The 22,390-nt window shown below is 57.3% G+C and overlaps 1 protein-coding gene across 1 annotated transcript in view; it reads left to right on the forward strand.

Annotated features, from left to right (window-relative positions):
• LOC111155812 (adenosine deaminase, RNA specific B1) overlaps positions 1-22,390 on the forward strand; it is a 73,738-nt gene that overhangs the window by 39,292 nt on the left and 12,056 nt on the right. The window contains exons 4-8 of the mRNA XM_022516222.1: positions 3,513-3,627; positions 5,588-5,756; positions 6,578-6,726; positions 7,916-8,084; positions 17,796-17,977. Of these exons, the coding sequence (XP_022371930.1) occupies positions 3,513-3,627; positions 5,588-5,756; positions 6,578-6,726; positions 7,916-8,084; positions 17,796-17,977 (784 nt within the window). The remainder of the gene's footprint in view (positions 1-3,512; positions 3,628-5,587; positions 5,757-6,577; positions 6,727-7,915; positions 8,085-17,795; positions 17,978-22,390) is intronic.

Consider the following 22,390-nt stretch of genomic DNA (forward strand, 5'->3'; position numbering starts at 1 on the left):
GCTTTCCCACAGGGCTCCTTCTCCTGGTCCCTGTTGCTGTCCCGCCGGAACGTCCCTGGTAAGTCTGGCTCCGGGCATCCTGCCTGCCCGGGTGGCTCGTGCTGGGCGGCCCATCCGGGGCCACGATGTGCAGCCCCATCCGCCGGAGCAGCGCCGTCCGCGGCCTCTGGCCCGAGCCCCGCCCCGCGCCCCATGGCAGTCCGTGGCTCCCTTCCCCCATAGGCCTCCCTTGCGGGGACCCAGGTCCCGTAGCAGCCTGTGACGGGAGCAGCTCAGCAGTTTCCCGCGAAGTCTGCCTGCGGAATCCCGAGCACAGAAGAGAGGCCAGCCGGCCAGCTGCTGAAACCCTAGCGTGGGTGGGAGTGGGTGTCTCCCAGCTCCAGCAGGGCTGACGGCTGAGGGGCTGGCCAGGCCGGGGGTGCCCCATGACAGGCATGAGCCTCTTGGAGGGGCGAGGGATGGAAGGGGACCCTCCAGTGGCCCTCACGGTGCTTGGGAATCTGTACCTGGAATGTCCTAGGTGCGGTCCATGTGGGCCTCCCTGCTGCTCAGCCGGAGGTAGGCGTCCCCCCTCGTTTGGGCTTGGACGGCCCCATAAGACCAGGATGAAGACAGAATTTCAGGCGGGCTCGTGGCTTACACACAAAAGGGCAAGCGTGAAGGGGGGGATAGCAGGTAGCTGGCATCTCTAGACCCTAAAACCCTTTATGTGTCGCTTCTCTTCTTGGAAATCCAGTTTTCTGGCTAAGGGTAAAAATTTTTCTTTGAGAGAGAAAATCGATTACCCTTCTCTGTTCCTTTTTGCTGAAGTAGTACCGAGGTTGAAGATGAATTGTGTACTGGTTTGAGGAGAGAATGAAGGGACTCAGATCGGTACACGGACCGCTTGTATTTCTCGTCGAAGAATCCGGAAGGTCGCGGCTTCTCTGGTGCCTTTGAACACAATTAGAGTAACTTCTCCGTGCTATTGTCCGAGGTGACCAGTACTGCTAGGGTTTAGAAGAAGAAACTTTATTTTGCCTAAAGCTGAGCCAAATACAGCATCATGTAAGAAGTAGCGTGTTCAGAGTGTCCTACGGGCAGTTACTGAACCCGGTAATACGTCCCCATTAGCCTGTTGCGAACGTTTGTCAGAAGAACGTCAGTCCACTTACCGTTTCACGTGTCGGTGGGACCAGTTCCCTGCAGATATCCTATTTTCAGGTCTGCTGTTGGCTGCGCGTTTTCCAGCTTGAGTTCACGACACTGTCCGCTGCCACCTGACTTCCCTTAACATCAGAAGAGTCGCATGTGAGACGACTGGAATCCTGTCAAACGCCGGGACCCCTGATACTGGGTTTTGCAGGGTGGACAGGTCCCAGCGTGGCAGGGAGGCAGGCAGGGGTCCTAGCCTGGGCCCAGACTCCTGCGGGAGCAGAGACCAGAGCTCCGCTGGGGGCCGCGTGGGGCCTCACCAGGAGGGGCGTCCGGGAATCCCAGCTAAGGGAGGGAGGAGGCAGGCAGGGGTCGTGTCAGCCCTGCCCCCGGCTGCCTGCCTGGGTTCTGCGGGTGCCCAGCGCTCGTTTCTGAACCTCTGTGGCCACGGAGCCGTCTGTCCCCGTGTCTGCTCACTGTGCCCCCACCGTGGTGTCTCTGGAGCCCCCCCGGGAGCTCAGGAGGTGGCCATACTTTCCTTGGAGGACCTGGGGGGGCCCCTGCAGAATCAGCCCTCACAGCTTGATTTCTGGGCTCCGCCATCTTTGCACGGGCGTCTCCAGGCCCGCCTTCTGGAGCACTGAGCGTCCGCGCCATTTGCCTGGAGTGGCCCTTGAGTCCCTGCTCGTGGGACTTGTTGCCTTCATTGTGTCCATAGTGGCATTCCAGGGTTTAAACCCAGACGTCATGGGCCATGGAGGCATGCAGAGCCCTCAGCCTCTCCTGGGCTCTGTGAGCAGCAGAAGCGGGCCATCGGCCCCAGCCCAGCTTTGAGCCGGGGCCTCTCAGCACCTGGGGCTGTGGCGGGGACGCCTGGGGCTGGGGGGCGCGGGCGTGATTCTCCCGGTTACGTCACCCCAGCACGTACAGAGACTGGCTTCCTTACCTGCAGTCTCTGAGGGGCTGGAGGAACAGTCCCGGTGCCGACAGTGCCCGCCTGTGACCAGTAAGTGTCCACACAAGGGCCTGACCTCCTCTGAGTGTCTCTGAGCTCTGCGGTTTGGAGATTGGCCAGACCGTCCACGAAACGGAAGCTTTTCTTTTCTGTGGCTTATTCTTAGCCTCTCAAGACTTTTTCTCTTACGTAAATTGGAACATGGGGTCCTTCATCTTTGATCCCCTTCCCACCGTGTCACCTGCCCCCACGCGTGTGGCACTGAGGCCTCTGCCCAGGGTGCGGGGGGCTTGCTGCCCCCCGTTTTCTGTCCATGCTCCCCGCCCCCGACTTGAGCGCAGTCTTCTGGGGGCTCTTTGGTACTTACTGGGGCAACGGAAGGAGGAAGAAATCCTGGTGACTTTTGTTTTTTTCAAAATAAGTCATCATTTAGGATGATGGACATTTCCGTCCATTTGGGGAGTGTTTTATTACAGGCCAAGCTGGGGACACTAGACGTACCTGTTTGATACCCGCGACAAGTGTGAGATTGGGAGGACATACCACCCACACGCATGTCCCGTTGGGCTTCATTTCCCAGAAACACTTGTATCCAAGATACGTTGTAAACTGTGAAGATGAGAGCACGGCTGTGTTCGCTGCTGGGAAGCACTGCCTCCGGGGCAGGCCGACCGGCCTGGCGGTGGACCAGCCACCTGTCACCCCTTCCCCAGGGAGCGTAGCTGTCAGTGCTGTCCGCGGGGGCTGGGTCTGTGGCAGGGGCCCTCGCAGGCCTCGTCGGCGCTGCTCCCGGGCCGTGCAGCAGGTGCCCCGGGCGGAGGCTGAGCACAGCCGCGTGGCTCTTCTCCTGGGCATTCATCACGCGGCCCCTTCTCTTGTCCTGATGTTGTGGGTCACACTCAGGGGAGTGTTCCCTGGCCCGGTCAGCCCCTGAGTGGACGGCCACCCCTGCTGCACTCAGGAAAAGGAGCACTTTCACTTCCTCCCAAAGCCCTGTCACCCCAGGGAGTGTGGCCTCGGAGGCTGGGAGAACTGGGTGCAGAGCCGTGGAGGGTGTGAGGCGGGTGGCCTGGGCGGGCCGCCCTGGCTGGGGCCTGCCTCAGCTTCTTCATCTGGGGGCGGGGCTGGGGTATTGGGAGGGCCAGAGGGGTGGCACGGGCTCTGGACTGTCCCTGTCTGTGAGACTCTTGAAGAATTCCACCCAGAGCCTCCAGTGTTCCTGGGGCCTCAGTTTCCAGGGAGTGTTTTAGAGGGAGAAAAAAGCATGTACGCACGCACACACACACGTGCCTATTTGCCAGATTTGCCCGTGTGGTTTTCCAGAAGAGAAGCCGTCTGTAAGGCCACTCCGAAGGGACAGCCTTGTTGGTGTGCGCGGGGCAGGGGCCAGTCCGCACCCCTGACTCCCTGCTGTGGTCCTCAGGTGTTAGCCGATGCCGTGGCCCGCCTGGTGCTGGATAAGTTCGGCGACCTGACGGACAACTTCTCCTCTCCTCACGCTCGCAGGAAAGTTCTCGCCGGCGTCGTCATGACAACAGGTAAAATGCTGTGCTGAACAGAGAGAGGACATGCTCTCGGGCCGTGACCGACCGTCTCTGTGACACTAATAGGGCTGTTTTCCTAGTTCTTCTGAATCCCTGCCACCTGCAAACATAGGAACCGCACTTCCCAAACTTTTCTCCTACATGTTCATTGCTTTAACCTACATTTTCTTATTTGGAGAAAGCATGCTGTATCAGCATCTGATTCCTATAAACCCATGTGAGCGGTTTTGATCGACTGGAAAGTCCAGCAAAGTGGCGCCCCCCCCCTTCCTGCTTCATTTGCCATTGGGCCGCATCTGACTTACCCAGGAGTGACCCTGATAGCTAGTTTTGTGGGGACAGGCAGCTCTAGCAAGAACAGGAAATGCACAGGTAAGAAGCACACTTTAGGATGGCAGAAGGAGCCCTGTTAAGTTTACCCGGAAGTTCCCACCAGCGCAAGTTACCCCTGAGTCCTTTCCTGTACCCCAGGGGTGAGGACGCTGAGCCTTGTCTGCCCGGGGACCACTCCCAGGGACAGGAGACCACAGTGGTGGCCCCAGTGGGGATCCCTGCTCCTATGGGGCCCTCTGCCCTGGGGCACCCGCTCAGCCCCACACTGGCTGGCTGAGCCTGGAGGGCCGTGTACAAAAAGGCCCGAAGGCCGGAGAGCGAGCGAGCGAGCTGGGAACGCTTTGTCTGTCTACACCTGCTGGTCAGGGAGAAAACCCCTGTCCTCTGTGTGGGCGAACGCACCGTCCTTTCTTCCACGGTAGCTCTCTCTCCCATTGCAGGCCGGACGTGAGTCCGTGGTCCCCGTGTTGGCCAGCCCCTCGATGGTCGAGGACACCTGAGTGCTGTTTAATGACGGCTTTTTCGTGCACGATGTCTTCACTTTGGCACAGCTGAGGGTGTGTCTGTGGTCGGAGGACGTGCTCTGGACATTCCCTGGGGTTTCCGTGTAACTCTGCGGATAGATGCCCGTGCTCTCCCGCCCCCTCCCTTTGCTGCTGTCTGTCGCATGACGAAAGGCGGGTGCTTCGGCTCCTGGGACGCTGTATTCCCTGGGCGAGGCTCTGTGCCCCGGCCAGCGGCAGGAGTGTGCGACTGCCGGGTCCTTCTGGGCAGCTCTTCTCGCCGGCCCGGGGTGGGGGGGGGCGGACTGGCTCCTGGGCCGTGGTGCCCTCGCCATGCATCTCCCTGGGGACCTCTTACTCAAGGCCACCGTGTTCCCTTGCAGATAGTGCCACCCAGCCCGCGGCCTGTGGCCCTGGTGTCAGATGGCCGGTTGAGGTCGGGCTCCTGCTGGTTGAGCGACTTTGGGCAGGCCGTTTGGCCCCGTGGGTCCTTATCAGCTAAATGGAGAGGAGTCGCGTGCCCCTGAGGGCGCGTGTGGGAATGAAGCGGAGACCCTGCCCTGCAGGCCGGTGCTGCACCTGCTGCTCGGGGCGCGCCGTGCGTGTAGCGGGTGGCGAGGGAGGTTATCACAGGGCCGTGTCCACGTCTTGCCCTGTGTCTGCAGCACGTGGTCTGTTAGCAGATGTCCCATCAGTGGCTGCGCTCCCAGGGCCTTTCCCAACACCCCACCGGCCACGTCCTTTTTCCCTCTGGTCCCTCTGACGGCCGCACGCCCTTCCCCGTAGCCTCACGACGCTTTGGTGGACCAGTTAGTCGGCCTGTACCTGGGGCTGCCTCCCGGGAGCCAGCGGGGAACGTTCAGGAGAAGACCGGGCCGCCCCAGAGGAAACACCTTCCTTGGGGTTAGAGACTGTAGACTAACGGGCAAGGGAGGTCTGCGTCCAGAAGCGTCGCGCCATGAGTCCTCGAGGGTGGGGGGGGGCGGTTTCCAGAGACTGAGTTTGCGCGGGTACTAGCCGGGGGCAGGGGCCTCTCCCCCCGGGAGCCCAGGCAGCAGGAGCGCCGCAGAGCTGGGAGGGGTCGAGGCACGAGGCGTCCTCTCTTGCTCATTCTCCAGGCACAGACGTGAAAGACGCCAAGGTGATAAGTGTCTCCACGGGGACGAAGTGCATCAACGGCGAGTACATGAGCGACCGCGGCCTTGCATTGAACGACTGCCACGCAGAGATCATAGCACGGCGGGCCTTGCTCCGCTTCCTCTACACACAGCTCGAGCTCTACTTCACGTGAGTTCCGCGAGCGCAGGACTAGAGGAAACGGTTTTTCTTTTTTGTTTATTTTGATTTTTTCAAAGATTTTATTTATTTACTTGACAGAGATCACAAGCAGGCAGAGAGGCAGAGAGAGAGGGGGAAGCAGGCTCCCTGCTGAGCAGAGAGCCCAATGTGGGACTCGATCCCAGGACCCTGGGATCATGACCTGAGCCGAAGGCAGAGGCTTTAACCCACTGAGCCACCCAGGTGCCCCGAGGAAGCAGTTTTTAAAAACCGTGCCGCCCGTCAGAGTGTATTGCAAAACCTTCATGGTTTCTGTAATCTCTGAAAAATTCTTAAAATAGTGACTTTATTGGCCAGGATGAGGTTGGGTCCTGTTTTCCCATGATGCTCCTGCTTCCGAGTCCAGTGGGTGAACACACATGTGTGCACACGTGTGCTCACGGCTCATGCGGCCGTTGATCTGAAGTCTGTGCTCGGGGCGGTGAGCTTCTGGGCGCAGCGGGAGCCTGAGCAGAGCCGAGCCACCTGGGGCCCAGGGCCCTTCGTTCTAGTCCCGTCTGAGCCACTTTTCTTTACTGAGCCGTTGCTTACGTGCCGTCTGTCTGTGTCGAAGTTCTGAATGGGAAGAAGGGACGCTCGTGCCGTTCCGACGGCTTCTTCATTGGGTGGACTTGGTCACTAGCGGTGTTGTTCTCATCAACACGGGAACGTCCCAGTTCGAGCGCATCTGTACCCTGTTGAAAGCAGTGGCCTCTGTCGTAAGTTATGACAGACAAAAATTTGGCTGTATACGGCTTTAAAGTTCATTTTTGCAACTCGTTTCCTTCTAGTAACAAAGATGATCAGAAGCGATCCATCTTTCAGAAGTCGGAGCGCGGAGGGCTGAAGCTGAGGGACAGCGTGCAGTTCCACCTGTACATCAGCACGTCCCCCTGCGGGGACGCCAGGATCTTCTCGCCGCACGAGCCCATCCTGGAAGGTACGGGGCTCGGCCAGCTGCATCACCGGGAGGCTGGGGTTATGGGGTGACAGCAGAGCAAACCTACATTAGTGTCCTTTTCTTCTTTTTCTTGAAACTTCTGGCTTCGAAAGTGGATCTGATGGGAATATATAAGAGCACGAGGTGGTTTTTTTTTTTTTTTAAGGATTTTTTTTTTAAAGATTTTATTTATTTATTTGACAGAGATCACAAGCAGGCTGAGAGGCAGGCAGAGAGAGACAGGGAAGCAGGCTCCCCGCTGAGCAGAGAGCCCAATGCAGGGCTTGATCCCAGGACCCTGGGATCATGACCCAAGCTGAAGGCAGAGGCTTTAACCCACTGAGCCACCCACGGTCCCCAAGGCTTTTCTTTTCAATGAATAATTGGATGAGGAAGCCTGAGTGGTGCCTTACGTGCACGAGCAGGTTAGAGCGAGGCTGCTGAGTCAGACTCATACTTAGATCGGAGCCGTCCGTTCTCCACCTCTGGGCTTCGGACGAGCTGTGGTCTGGTGCGCGTGTACCTGCGGGTTGTGGCGGGTGCATCAGATGCAGGCACACACGAGCGACAAGGGGGCCCTGGTGTGTCGTCGCGCCAGGTCCGTGCTGCTGTTGTGGAGTAACTTGGTCCTCGTTCATCTCTTCTCCTAAGCGGAAGCGACTCCAGTTTAGCATCTGAGGACGTCATTCCCCTTGATTACAAAGGAAACACGTGCCCGCTATGGGAAATCGCTGCGTGTTGTACCGTGTAAGAAAACATTTTGGCCGCCCGTGTTCACGTAACCTAACCCGGAGATAACACGTTAGGTGGTTGTGCGTGCCCGCTTCCTCTCGCTGATTTCAGCATCTCTGGGATTTGTTTTTGAAAGTTTAAAGACGCAGGGAGAAGACGTAACACTCAAACACCCGTCCTCTAGAGTTAGCGCACGTTCGCGTTTTGTCTTCTCTGCTCCAGCTCCTTTTTCATGAGAGAAACCATTTTGGTTCGAATGGAAGCCCTTCCTCCCTAACCCCTGGAGAGACCAGTGTCACGAATTAGGTCTGTAGCGCAGCCCGTCCTGCCCAGTTCTCTCTGCCGTGTTGCACATCCATGTCGGAGGGACGGATGCGTGTGCGCAGGGCTGCACGCTGACGTCCGCCGTCCCGGGGCTGCTGCCCGCGAGGACTCTCACCCGGCCTCCCTCTCCTAGAACCAGCGGACAGACACCCAAACCGCAAGGCCAGAGGACAGCTGCGGACGAAAATAGAGTCTGGCGAAGGCACGATTCCCGTGCGATCCAGCGCGAGCCTGCAGACGTGGGACGGGGTGCTGCAGGGCGAGAGGCTGCTCACCATGTCCTGCAGCGACAAGATGGCGCGGTAAGGCCCCCGGCCGCGGGCTCCCGGCTCCGGCCCGCCGTGCTCTCTGCAGGCCCGGGGCTCCTCCCTGGCGGGGATCGAGCTGGGCCCCGCGTGCTGGAGGCCCCGGGCCGCTCATGCTGCTTTGCATCTGTGTTCACACGTGCGGGTTCTGCGGAGTCCAGGGGCTGCAGACGGTGACTTTACAACCGTCTGCCACCGTCTGAAGGGACAGTGTCCTCATTCCTCCCGGTGCCACCTAGGCGGTCCTGCTCGCTGCTGACCTGCCACTTTGGGTTACTGAGTGCACGTGTCCCTAGCATCCTGGCCGGGGCGGCTCCACACGAGGCCGGGCTGCTGCAGATACACTGTTTGCCTTCGTGTGACAGATGTTTCTTCGGAAGCAGGTGTGTGCAGGCCGGGTGATCATTTCCTCAGATGCTGGCGTTAGTTCCAGTACTCTTAGTTTTTAACAAATGTCTACTTGGAAGAAAAACAAAGTAACGTAGGTAGATGGTAGGTAGATGGCAGAGAGTTGACGGTACAGAGCCTGTGAGGCTACGATCTCGTCCGTCTTCCCATCCCTGCTGTGCCGCCCGCCGCGAGCGTGTTCCCGTCTGCCCTTCCAGAGCGGTCAGCCCCGCGTGCGTGTGCACACAGCACCCCCTCAGTGATCTGTGAGCCTTCCAGGCTGGTTTTCTTGAGTGGATCTTGTCAGGGAACCTCAAGGACATGGAACCTGATTCCTCACACGCAGCCGCGGCCCCCGCAAGTGCAGGTGCCCACTGTGCCCACCGTGACGCCTTTGCTTATCACGTGCCCGTCGTGTCCGCCCTCCATTCACTTTCACGTCCGTGCACGCGCGCGTGTGTGTGCGTGCAGCCTTGAAAAACACGTGTCATGCTGGGGTATTTATGCGTATGTTGTAATTTTTAGAGATGGAATTGGGTTTTTTTTTTTTTTTGAAGATTTTATTTATTTATTTGATACACAGAGAGAGAGATCACAAGCAGGCAGAGAGGCAGGCAGAGAGAGAGAGGAGGAAGCAGGCTCCCTGCTGAGCAGAGAGCCCGATGCGGGGCTCGATCCCAGGACCTGGGATCATGACCTGAGCCGAAGGCAGAGGCTTTAACCCATGGAGCCACCCAGGCGCCCCTGGAATTGGGTTTTAAATGCTGTTCTGCGTCTCACAGTTTCACTCAAGCCAGTGTTCGGGGACTGTCCCCGATGCTCTAATAAGTAGTGGGCTGATTACTTCTCAGCTCTGCAAAGACCCTGTCGTCGTCACGGACCGTGCCCTGTCCGTTCCCTCACCGACCAGACTTGGGTTTGCCCCAACTCTCCTCTATGGTTTAGCCTTGAGTTTCTGTGAGCGTAGCTCATTCTAGACCTTCGCCATTCAGGATCTCTGCTGTACTCGTGGGGAACTTCTCAGACGATAGCAGACGTGCCCCAGAGCGCTCACGCGGTTCACATCTCCACTACCCGTGTGCGACACCAGTCTCCTCCTCATCTGAAAACTGGTGTCTGCTGGGCGCATGGGGCGGCAACTTTCTCATCAGACTTGCCCGGCGATACCCTCTGCCCATTTATCTTTGGGATCTCGTGCTTTTTCCCTCTTTGTCTACAGACGTTCCTTGTGTGGTTTGTGCTGCCGTCCTTGACGGTTTCAGAAGCTCCGTGTTGGGGCACGTGGAGGGCTCAACTGGTGAAGCGACTGCCTTTGGCTCAGGTCAGATCCCGGAGTCCCGGGATCGAGTCCCACATCGGGCTCCCAGCTCCACGGAGAGTCTGCTCCTCCCTCTGACCTCTCCCCTCTCATGTGCTCTCTCTCTCTCTCAAATGGGTAAATAAAATCTTTGGGGAAAAAAAAAAGTTCTGTGTCTTCTCCAGTCCAAACCCATGTCTTGTCTCGGTCCGTGCCGTGCTCTTACTGAACAGAAACCCTTCATGTTGTTACTACCTGATTCATTAATGTTCCAAAGTGATTTGCACTTTCAGAATCTTATTTAAGAAATTCCTTCTTAAATTAAGGACATAAAAATGTTCTCCCATACCTTTTTCTGAGATTTTTATCATTTTACTTTCAGATTCAGGCCCATAACATGTTTGTACTATAAGTAACAATTTGGCTTTGTTATTTTAATACAGCGAATCTGTTTCCCAGATACTATTTATTAAATTATTGGCCTCGTTTTCCTCGTTGATCTGTGAAGGCATTTCCCTTACATACGGAACTGTCTTACAGAGATGGGTCCGTTCCTAGTCTCTCGAATCACCGTCAGCTCGTAGTCAGGCGTGACTGTACAGATCCCACAGTGTTTACCTTCTGGCATTTCGGTGTGTCTGGAGACCTGACTGGGTATTGCTGTCGTTTTTTGCTCTTCTGTCTTCCAAGTCTTTTGCAGCTTTTTATGCACCTCTGTTCTTCTGAGAATGTTTTTGTCGCAGCCGGCGCGACAGATCGATCAGTGAAAAGAAATTAAGAGACAAAGAGATGGGGACAGGAGGAGCACCAAGGAGGATGTCCAGTAGTGCCAATTTTATTCAAGGCTGTGAGGCATTATATAGCTAACAGAAACAATTGTAAGAAAGTATCTATTTTTAGCTGATTACTAAAGAGTTTGCAACATGCACAGAAAACCCCTCAAGCTTTCCCATTATCTATTTCCCAAGCCTCAGTAGCAGACCCTCTCTCAGTGCTACTCGACTTTATCGACCTAAGCCTTTTGTTCAGCTATTCAGCCTTTAAAGGAGGCACAAGTCAGGGCCTGGTTTGGTCCTCGTCTCAAGCCTTACCGTGGCCTCCCACATGTTTTAGAATCTGCTCCAGTGTCACCAGATGTCTTGCTTAGATTTTGTGTAGACTTGTGAAATTATGGGTGGAAACGGAAAGAATTAACATAAAGTTAAATCGATCCATCCAGGAATATTGGCTCCTTAAGAAGTTAAACGTATAATTACCGTGTGACCCCACGATTCCCTTTCTGGGTATTTGCCCCGAAGAACTGAGAGCCGGGTCTCCAAGAGATCCTTGCTCGCTCACGCTCACCTACGCTCAAGTTAGCTCACAAGAACTACAAACATGGTGAGCTGTCTGTTAAGACCTTTTTAATAGGGTAGTTTGTTTTCTTTTGGGGGTTTTAGGAGTTTTTTCCATGTATTTTAAATAACAGTCCTTTATCAGGTGTATCTTTTGCAGAATTTCCGGTGGCCTGTCTTCTCATTCCGTGGATACTATGTTTAACCGAAGTCTTGAATTTTAAGGCAGTCCAGCCTGTCAGTGTTTCTTTCATGGGTTGTGCCTTTCTGGTGCTTGGAAAAGTCCTCACCAGACCTAGAGTCGTCCAGATTGTCTCCTGAGCTCTTTTCTAGGAGTTTTCCAGTTTTGCTTGCTATGTTTAGGTCTGTGACCCGCCATGAGTGAGTCGGGAGGGCGTCAGGTCTTTCGGGACCCGTGTTTGCGTGTGGCTGCTCGGTTGTAGGGACACACTTGCTGAAGACGCTCTGGTTGACTCCTTGTGCTGCCTCTGTGTCTTCATCAGGGATCGTTAACTGCATCTCTGCGGGTGTGTCTAGGCTCCGTTCTGTTGCCGGGACGCGTTTGTCTGCTGTTCTGCCACATGACACTGTCGTACCGTTGGATTTTGAATCGAGTTCCGTTGTGTGGGGGAGGGGTCGGTCCCTCACGTGTAACAAGGAACCCTCGGCACCCGCTGGGTGTCCCGTGATTTGCCTGTGCTTCCGACCAGCCAGCTATAAGTTGGACGTCTCCAGGCCCTCCTCCTTGGGTCCGATTAACTTGCTGGAGCAGCTCACAGATCTCAGAGAAACGTTTTCCTCATTAATCACCAGCTATTAGAAAAGGATTAACTCAGAACAGCCAGATGAAGAGACGCAGAAGGCGGGTCACAGGGAAAGGGTCTCATGAGGCCTCAGGAGGGAGCTTATGAGCCCTCTCCAGGGGCTTTGCTCTCCTCACATCCCCATGTCCACCAGCCCAGAAGCTTCAAGCTCTGCCTTTGGGGTTTTTATGGAAGCTTCGTTACACAGGCACAATTCATTAAATCATTGGCCATTGGTGATTTAAAAAAATTTTTTTTTAAATTTCTTAAGTAATCTTTACACCTGACGTTGGGTTCAAACTCATGACCCCAAGATCAAGAGGCACATGCTCTACCAGCTGAACCAGCCAGGCGCCCCAAATCATTGGCCATTGGTGATTATCTCAGTCTCTAGCCCCTCTCTGCTCCTTGGAGATCAGGGGATGGGACTAGAGGTTCTACCCTCATCCTCAAGTGCTTTCTAAAACTTACCTCATTCACGTAGCAAAAGACACCTCTAAGTGCTCTCCTCACTCGGGAAATCCCAAGGGTTTTTGGAGCCATGAGCCGGGAAGCAGGAATGGAGACCAAGTGTATGTCAGGCGGGATACAGTTCTTAGGAATCACAGCATCACCATTGCTGTAGCTTTATGGTCGGTTGTGAACCCGCAGTCTTGGGCTCAGCCTTGTTCTCCTCCTGTGCTGTCTGTGTTGGTTTTTCTGGGTCTTTTGCGTCCACTTGAACTTCAGAATCCATTTGTCAGTACCTGTGGAATCCTTTGAGGGAGACTCATTGAATCTGTGTGGAGTTGGGAGGAGCCGACATCCTGACCGTGTTGGGTATACCTATCCATGAACATGGGATACCTCTCCCGCTTATCTCTCTGATTCTTTTATCAGAGTTTGGTAGTTTTCCTCATATAGATCTTGTATGTGTTTTGTTTGATTTATGCCTAAGTATTTAATTGTTGATGTCAGTAATGTAAATGGGTTTATGTGTTAAAATTTCAAATTCCACTTGTTCCATGTTAGTCGCGCTGACTTTTGACCAAGGTGCAGTGTTAATTCAGCGTGGAAAAAAGTCTTTTTATTTAACAAGTGGTGCTGGGAAAACTGGACATCCGTATGTAAAAACAAACAAATGAACTTCATATTCTGCACCATATACAAAAGTTAACTCCAGATGGGTCACAGACTGAGATGTGTAAAAGTTGTAGAAGAAAGCAAGGGCCGTGCAGTTGTGGTAGGCGCCTTCTTATATAAAATACCAAAAGCACTCAACTTCATCAGATAAAAATTATTTCTCTTCTATATTTTTAATTTTTTAGAAAGATTTTGTTTATTTATTTGACAGAGAGAGAAAGACAGCAAGAGAGGGAACACAAGCAAGAGGACTGGGAAAGGGAGAAGCAGGCTCCCCGCTGAGCAGGGAGCCTGACACGGGTCTCTATCCCAGGACCCTGAGATCATGACCTGAGCCAAAGGCAGACGCTTAAACGACTGTGCCACCCAGGTGCCCCAAACTCTTTTAAACACACCATTGAAAGAATAAGAAATAAAGTCACTGACTGGGAGAAAATACTCACAAATCAGGTATATGATAAAGGGCCTGTTTGCATTATTAAACTTCAGACCCTCAAAACTCAACATGGGGGAAAAGCAGTTTTAAAATGGGCAAATATTTGAATGGACACTTTATCAAAGAAGACGTCAGGAGGACCATCAGCCCCATCCTCACTGGGAACGCATGCGAGACACAAAACACACCCACCAGAACTCTGAGCAGATGCGGTGTGGATGGCGATGCCGGGGACCCATGCCCTTAGCCGCCGAGGGCGGGCGTAGGGTCGGCACAACCACTCGTGCAAAGTTCAGCGGTGTCTTGAAAGTTAAAGATGTGCCTAGCACATGTCCAGAGTCACACATGTGCGTGCCTAGCGGCTGTCCTTGTAGTCAGAAGTGTGAACAACCTGGACAGCCGTCTGTAGGGAGGTAGATGAATGTGTGCTGGTGTGTCCGTGCCGTGGGCTACTCCTTGGGGAAAATAAGAGTGAACAGTGATGCCCTGTGCGCCTCAGCTAATGCTCAGAACGATGATGCAAAGTGAGAGAAACCAGACAGGAGTGCGTGCCCGGTGGTTCCATTTACAGACCTCCTAAAGGATGCGTACCAGCCCCCCACGACAGAAAGCCGGCCGGGGTTGCCCAGGGAGGGGACGGTGGTGGGGTGCAGCAGAGCAGGCATAGGACAAGGTCTGAGAGGGCTTTGGGCGTGATGGTCTCTAGAACACACACACATCACACCTCTTGGGACATCTGGGTGGCTCAGGCTTGGTTGAGGGTCCGACTCTTGATCTCAGCTCAGGTCTCGATCTCAGGGTCGTGAGTTTGAGCCCCGCGCTGGGCCCTGTGCTGGGCTTGGAGCTTGCTTCAAAACAAGCGAGCACACACCTCCTACCCCGTGTGTGCCTTACCACGCGCGGTATGTATGTCAGCCGCAGCTCCGTGACTCCCAGAAGGAACCGCAGTGGAAATTAGAAGATGACTGTAAGCAGATCACAGAAGCCCCACAGCTGCTAAGTTACAAAGAGAACAAATCCCAATACATGGAAAGAAGGAAACAGTAAAGAAATGATTTTGGAAGGCAACAGAGAAAAAGTCCTTGGTCACTGGTGTCTGCCGGGAGCTCCAGCCCTCTGCCCTCCCCAGGAGTGGGGGTGGGGGTGCGGGGGTGGGGCCGGGTGGCCCAGCCCTCCAGTCTCCTGGACCAGCCCCCACCCTCTTGGGGTCACCTCAGCAGCATAGTCTCAGGTAGGCTTGAAGGGAGCAGCACAGGCCAGGCGGCTAGAAGGTCGTTCAGAAATGCTGTGGCAGCCAGGGTGTTGCCAGCGGGCTGCGGTCCTGTCCCTTCCCCGAGGGAGTGAGAGCATCCCGGGTGGCCCCTCTGGAAGGCGAGGCTGCCCGTGTCCCTTACAGAGGGCCACCACCCCATGCCACAGACGTCCCTGTTAGACAGGACAGAAGAACACAGGATTGGGGCAGTGGGCAGGCTGGGCGTGGGGAGGCAGGAGCGGACCTGCAGCTGGGGGTCACCAGGTGCCGTCTGTCTGTCTGGTGGGGGCCTGTGATGAGAGGGTAGCCCCCGGGGCCAGGGGAGACGCACAGCGAGTCCTGTCCAGAAGGAGCGGGGGCTCGGTTCCCATGACCACAGCCTCTGTGCCCTCAGCTGCATGGAGGGAAGGGGGGAGGAAGCAGGGATCTCCTACCTCAGGCGGGTGCCCTCCACTTTGCTGGGTGGGCAGACTCAGAGGCAGCCCAGGGCGGGGAGCAGGGCAGTAGGGCAGTAGAGAGGAGAGGGGACCCAGGGCAACGGTGCTCTGAGCCCTGGCCTCGGAGAAATCACATGCGGCGGGGATGGGGTGGGGAGAGAGAGGCCGTTTTACCTGGACACCTGCGGGTTCTTCCTAGTATCAGCCAGCTCTCTGCTGCGGATCCTGGCGCCCTCAGGGGGGTTGAGCCGGCCCCAAGGCATCGGTGGGTGGGCACACCTGGCCCCAGTCTTTGCAGAGCTTTGCTTGGCGACACTGGGAGCCCGGCTGCCTCCGCCCTCCCCGCCCTCCCCATGCTCTGTGAGGCGCGTTGGCAGAGCCCATCTGCAGAAGTGCTGGCGTCCCACGCGTCCCCACGGGCCTCCACAGAGCCATCGCGGCTGCTAGAATTCTTCACGGAGCATGTGTTCAGAATTACTGACTCGGCACAAACGCAGGGTTCTGCAGGATCACGCCTCAGGGTTTGCCCTGGGAAGCTGAATTCCCCTTGGAGACAGTCTAAACCCCCATCGAGGCTTGGATTTACATAAAGGGTGCCCTGTGGGTTTTGTTAGCATGGAGGCGTTTCACGCTTTTTCTTGGAAGACGGGAAAATCTGTGTTTGAACTTCCTTTCCAGGGGGTGGGAGGAACTTGTGGGACTGGGGTACGTCCCTTCAGTGGGTTTTATTAGGGACGTGGTTCCGGTGCCCGGCGGTCTCAGTGAGGGAGACAAAGCCCGCTCCCTCCTGGAGCTCGCACACTGGAGGTGGGAATGGAGACAGATAATGAGGACTAGGGCCCGGGGGCGGGGTGGGAAGTCCACACCTGTGGCGAAAGGGACTCCTGCAGAGACCGACAGGTGCGGGCACTGTGGCCCGGGCGCTGCTGGGGATGGGCTCCAGGCTGGAGGGCCTGGGGGGAGTGGCCAGAAGCCCCCTTACCCCTGGTGGCCCACGCCCGGGAGGGGAAGGGTGGGGAAGGGGCAGCCAGGCCAGATGGGGTAGAGGGGCCTTTGAAATGACTGTGATTTCCAGGGGGAAGATGGGGGTGTTGGAGGGTTTGTGCACAGGAGTGGCCTGGCCTGGCCTGTGTGCACAGGGTCCCACAGCGGCTCTCCTGGGACGGGCCACTGAGGGTGGGAGCCGTGGTCTCTGTAGGAGACAGTGGCGAAGCAGCTGGGGACCTGTGACTTGAGATCTGCGGTCCAGCAGGGGCCATGGCAAGATGGGGCCTCCTGGGTCCATTCTGACCGGGGGTCCCCAGCTCTGCTAGCCGCCCACCCGTGACTCTGCAGCTCTGGCCCCGGTGCGGAGCTGGAGCTGGGTGGGTCAAGAGTGTGGGCAGTGGGCCCTGTGCCACCACCCGTTGCCAGTGTTGACCCACTGGGCATTGCCCTCTGCCCCTTTCCACAAGGGCTGAGGGGCCACTGGACTTGGGCCCGAAGTACAAGCACGGTGCGGCCACAGTGGCCTCGCGGTGAGGGCAGCACACAGAGTGGAGAGGGGCTTGGCATCCCAGCCCCACCCCCACAGCCTGCCCAGACCCTCAGCCCCCGAACCTGAGCCCATGGGCCTCCCTTCCTGTCCCCGCTCAGTCCTGATTCCTGCTGCCGCCAAGGCGGCTCCCAACAGCCTCCCCAGCACGGAGGGGCGTCGCCTCTAGAAATCTTCCCGTGAAGTCACATGGTGCTACTGCCTTGCCCAGAGTCCTTCGCAGCTCCCTGCGGCTCTCGGGCTGCTCAGGTTGGCCCTGGCCTGCCTTTCCCTGGTCTTCCTCCCGCTGCCACTGCAGCCCCTCCAGGGTCTGACTGGGCCCCTCCGTCCACCTCGGGGGTCCCTCCTGGGCCTGAGTGTCAGGGTTGCCATCGGGAGCCTTCCCTGAGGTCAGCACCCCCGTGTCCTGTTCTTGGAATCCCGCTTTCCCTCCAGTCGCTCTCGCCTCCCTTGATGTTCTTGGTCGCGTGTCTGCCTTGCTCCTGCTTACCCTCGGTCCAGACAGCCCGACCCCGGAACACGGGGCGGTGACTTCCCTGGCGCCGTGGCCTTGGCACCCAGCACCACGGGCTTCTTGCTGTTTGTGGGACTCAGGAAGGAGGAGGGGCCTGCTGGTGAGCCGGCAGGTGCGTGGGAGCAGAAGGCCTAGGTTGCCAGCGATGGGCATGGCGCCATGACTCGTGACCCAGGGTGGTGGGGAGCTCGCCCTCCCCTCCCGGCATAGCCTCCCCCTCACATGTCAAACCTTGTCACCAGGGAGCAGGAAGCAGCCAGTTTGAGGTTTTTAAGATCTCCTTTGCCATTGCTTTTATTGGAAATAAGAAAAATGTATGTGCTCTTTTGGTTTTTCTCCCAAGAAATGTGGCTCGTGGACCCCTTCCCAGCACTGAGCCTCAGGAATGCGTCCCAGGAGGTAGGGTGGCCAGAGGCCATTGCACGGTCCTGAAGAAGTGCTGAGCAGGGTTCGCTCTGTGTCACTTCTGGGTGCCGCCTCTTCCCGGTTGTGCGGTCCGCTCGCCGGGAAGGACGTCTGTGTGCAGGTGCAGGGCTGTGGCGTCCCCTGGCATGGAGCCCCTCCACTCACAGTGTGCCCCCTCTGCCCGCAGGTGGAACGTGGTGGGCGTGCAGGGGTCCCTGCTCAGCATCTTCGTGGAGCCCATCTACTTCTCGAGTATCATCCTGGGCAGCCTCTACCACGGCGACCACCTCTCCAGGGCCATGTACCAGCGGCTCTGCGGCATAGAGGATCTGCCCCCGCTCTACGTGCTCAACAAGCCCCTGCTCAGCGGCAAGTGTCTGCGCCGCGCGGCTGCGTCGGTGTCCCGTGACCGTGACCGTGACTGTGACTGGGCCGTGTCGGGCATTCACGCTCCGTGTTCCCATGACTGTGACCGTGACTAGGCCTCGTGGCTGTGTTGGTGTCCCGTGACCGGGCCACGTCGGGTTCTCAGGCTCCGTGTTCCTGTGACCGTGACCGGGCTGTGTTGGGCTCTCACACTCCTTGTTCCCATGACCGTGACTGGGCCGCGTCGGGCACTCACGCTCCGTGTTCCCATGACTGTGACCATGACTGGGTCACGCAGCTGTGTCTGTGTCCCGTGACCGTGACCAGGCCGCGTTGGGCTCTCACGCTCCATGTTCCCGTGACCGGGCTGGGCCACACGGCTGTGTTGGTGTCCCTTGACCGGGCCACGTCGGGCTCTCAGGCTCCGTGTTTCCGTGACCCGGCCGGGCCGCATCAGGGTCTCACCTGTGAAAATGCTGTAGGGAAGCTCTTATCTGTCAGAGCAGAGAGTGGGAGGCTATGTCTCAGGGCCTCTGTGCCACTGAAGTGGGTCCTCGTACAGTTCCTCTCTTTACGGACCGAAAGCCTTCCCTTTTAGAGATAAATTACAGCCCAGACTTGGCACCCACTGTCTTTCTTTGCCTTGTACGTATTAACGTCCCGTGTCAGAGGGAGAGACTCAGGGATGCTGAGCTGCCTCCTGCAGAGGGAGGTGGGGATGGAGGTTTGCGCCCCCGGGATGGGTCGGCGATGGGCGGTGGCCGGTCCTGAGTGCCCGTGGTCACTGACTTGTTTGCTGTGTTCCCTTTAGCAGCTCAGTGGTGACCGGTGAGGGGAGTAGAGCTCTCGAGTGCAAGGGTCCTAACTTCTCAGTTCACCCCTCTTTAAGGGACACAATTAAGGTATTTTTATCCTTTTGAAAATATCATTTTACTCACTTTTTTAAAGCTCAGAACTAAAACCGTAACCCCAAACTAACACGTGTGTTTTTGGCGTTGTGTGCGCGCTCCTGATTTGTGGCGCTGGCTACTAGCTCGCCCTTAGCTGGAGGAGAGCAGTATGGTTTGAGTTGAAGGCTCGTCTGTTAGAGCACATAAATTATGCAGAACAGAGAAAACCAGTGGTTGTTTCTGATCACATTTTATGGCTTCCTGACTTTAACCTTTATCTTTTATGACAAAGTGCTGACTCTGCTAAAACTTGATAGTGGGGGCCCCTGAGTGTCTGCACGCATGGAGCCTGCCCTGGGAGAGAGGGCACGCGCGTCAGTACCCTGTCCTGTGTTAGGACGCACATTTCCCATGACGCAGAAAAACGCTTTCCCCGTGTGGCCTCCACGGTCTGCGACGCCGGGCACAGGACAGGTGCTCGGGCATGGCCTGACCAGCGCCGTGTTGGCCGGGACTGTGCCGAGGGTCCTGTTGCCGAGGGGATGTTCTAAGACACTGGAGGGAAGCGCACTTGTGACAGGAGTGTTCTTGTCACAGCGTGTGTGTGTGAGGTGTGCACGTACTTGTCAAACGGTGGTGAAAACAGCGTTTGCGAGATGGAGACCGTGAAGTCATCCTGCGTGTCTCGTTGCAGAGACCAAGTCCGTCACCGAGTAACAGTCTGCTCTTCGCTCTCTCCCGGTGTTGCTTCCGCTCCCGGGCGGTTTGGTGGACGGTGCCCGTGGGTGCCGGGGGCCTCCCGAGGGGTCGGGGTGGCTGGCTGCTGCTGCCTCATCGGCGGCTTGGACAGCCCGGGTTCCTGGTCTTCCCCGTGACGGGGCCGGGCCGGTGCCCGCACGACCCGTCTGTGAAATCCGAGGGCAGCCCCGGGGTTCGGCAGGCACGGTGTTTCTCCGCCGCTGGGCCGCTGGGCAGCGTCACTCTGCCGGCAAAGTCCGCCTCAGAACGCAGACTGCTCGCGGCAGTTACCTAGGGCGAGGCTGTATTCGGAGGCTGTGCTGCTGCTTTACCTCGAGGAGGCTCAGGTCTGTGCAGCAGGCGGCTCTGGAGACGTCCTCAGTCCCTGGCGTCCGCGCGTGGCCAGCAGGGACAGCACGCCAGGGGGCACCAGCACGGCAGGAGGGGGCGCGGCCGCCGCTCCATGGGCCCACGGCCCGCCCTGCCGTCTGGACTGACGGCGTGGCAGGTGTGGTTCCGGACAGAAGGACTCGAGCACGGGGAGTCAAGAGCAGAGACTGTTGACGTCATACATTTGGGAGGTCACACTTCTGTGAGGTGGGCCCCACGGCTAAGCCCTGCAGACTTGCTTGCGAGGGAAGCCTTGTGTTGAACAAGGGACGTGGACGGTGGAACAGCCGGGTGCTGGAGTTGTTGCCCTCGGGTCCCGTGCATAGGGGTGTGCGTGCATTCGTTAAAGTTCCGGGGCGTTTGTCCTGCCCCCTCACCTCCCATTGTCTCACAGAGGGTGCCTGGGTTCAGGGAGAAGGACGGCACAGAAGTACTGAGGTGCATAGCATCCCGGGGAGGAACGGGGTGGCCGTCAGCGCCGCACAGGGAACGGCCTGTTCAGCAGAGACCAGAGCAGACCCAGGCGGACTTCAGTGGAAGGTGTTGCTCTGGGCTGGCTTCCTTGGTGCCACCAAGGACAGATGAGTCATTTTCCTCTCAGCACAGAAAGTAGATTTTTTTTTTTAAGATTTTATTTATTTATTTGACAGAGATCACAAGTTGGCAGAGGGAGAGGGGGAAGCAGGCTCCCCACTGAGCAGAGAGCCCGATGCGGGGCTCTATCCCAGGACCCTGAGATCATGACCTGAGCCGAAGGCAGAGGCTTAACCCACTGAGCCACCCAGGCGCCCCCGGAAAGTAGATTTTTACGAGAGGAAAGCACTTCTTGGTGGCAAGCTGCTTCCGTGGGGCCACGGGCGCGCGCATGACGCCTTCCCTGACGTTTCGGACGTGGAAGCCTCTTGAGCTCTCAGATCTTCTTTCCGGATGCGTTTCCGATCTGGCCCCTGCAGGCCGCGGGACCCTTCTGGCTTCTGGCTCACATCTGTCTGCCCCGAGTCTGAGCTTCGGCGCTGGCCCGGGCGGCCGTCCAGGTACACGCAGAGACCTCAGGAAGAAAGGCCCATGGTCTGAACCTTCTCAGGGCCCTGGGGTCATGGCCAGCGGCGCCGTCAGCGTGGACACAGGGCGTGACCGTCGGGGCAACGCCAGGAGCGAGTAGGTTCTTGTGAATCCAGTCCGTGGGGGCCTCTGGGACGCGCGGCAGAAAGCAGGGGCGCTGCTGGCCTGCTGGGTGAGACACGTGCACCTTCTGCCAGTGGAAAGCCACGTCCCCATTCACCGTGGTTGGAGGAGCCCACGTCTGCCTCTCGCCCAGAGCACAAGAGAGGGCCTGTGTGGAACAGCGGGTGAGGAGGGTGTTTTCCAGGCAGAAGTAGGCGCAAGGGGCTGGAACGGCCTCGGCCAGAGTTTCTGGACAGGAGCTCAGCCCCTGGCAGCAGCAAGTGCTCGCGTTGGATGACCCCAGTGCCTGTAGGGGACGCGGTGACAGCAGCTTCCGGTGGGAGGCCACCAAGACGACCTGCAAGTGTCTTCTAAACTCTCAAGTCCCGTGGACGTGGTCTGCATGTTGTTTTTCAAAATTCTGTCTGTTGGGGTCTTTGGGGGTGAAGTATTTACTTACTTAATTGACGTTGTTGAAGATTTTTCGAGATAACTTGTAATACTTGATGGAGTGCTGCTTTCAAACCAGGTCCTGGGGCGCATACAGCCTGCCTCCCGTCTCCCCTCGGGATAGAGCGAGCTGCCACCCCTCGCTGCCCCGCCCTGCACGGACACACAACGGACAGCTGTGCTGCTGGCCTCCTTCCTCCCGCATCCAAAGTCAGAGCCCCTTCTGTCACTCCCACAGCCTGCCGGCTGGTGGAAACTTTAGAATGCAACGCACCCAGCCCCGTATTGCCTCAGGAATGCAGAGTCCGGTGAGGATCCTGCCGGTGCCCCTGGGTCTGTGTGACAGGCTCTCCCCAGCCCAGGCCGCCAGCATCATGCTCATCTCTCTGGACTAGAGTGCCCGGGCTCTTCCCCAAAATCAGTGCTGTAAAACCCCAAGGCCCGGTTCCAAGAAGAAGTGCTGTTTGGCCAGAGGTGCTGGTGTGAAGGGACGTGGCCAGGGTTAGTGGCCACCCGGGAGGACGAGGCGGTGCCCAGGCCCGGAAGAGCCTGAGCCTCACTGCCCCATGGGCTTCATTCACTTCCCTGTCAGCTCGCTCAGGAGTCACCTTCCTTAACAAAAATCAGAATGACCATCTCAGGGTGCTCCGCTGCCAGCAGAAACGTCTGCAGACAGGCCCAGGCTCGGGGACATCGCTGCAGGAGGCCGCACGCTCTGTGTCCGCACAGACACCTCACAGGCCGCGGGGACATCGCTGCGGGAGGCCGCACGCTCGGTGTCCGC

The sequence above is a fragment of the Enhydra lutris genome, unplaced genomic scaffold (genome assembly GCF_002288905.1).
Source record: "Enhydra lutris kenyoni isolate GAN:26980312 unplaced genomic scaffold, ASM228890v2 scaffoldscaffold43, whole genome shotgun sequence".
NCBI lineage: Eukaryota > Metazoa > Chordata > Mammalia > Carnivora > Mustelidae > Enhydra > Enhydra lutris.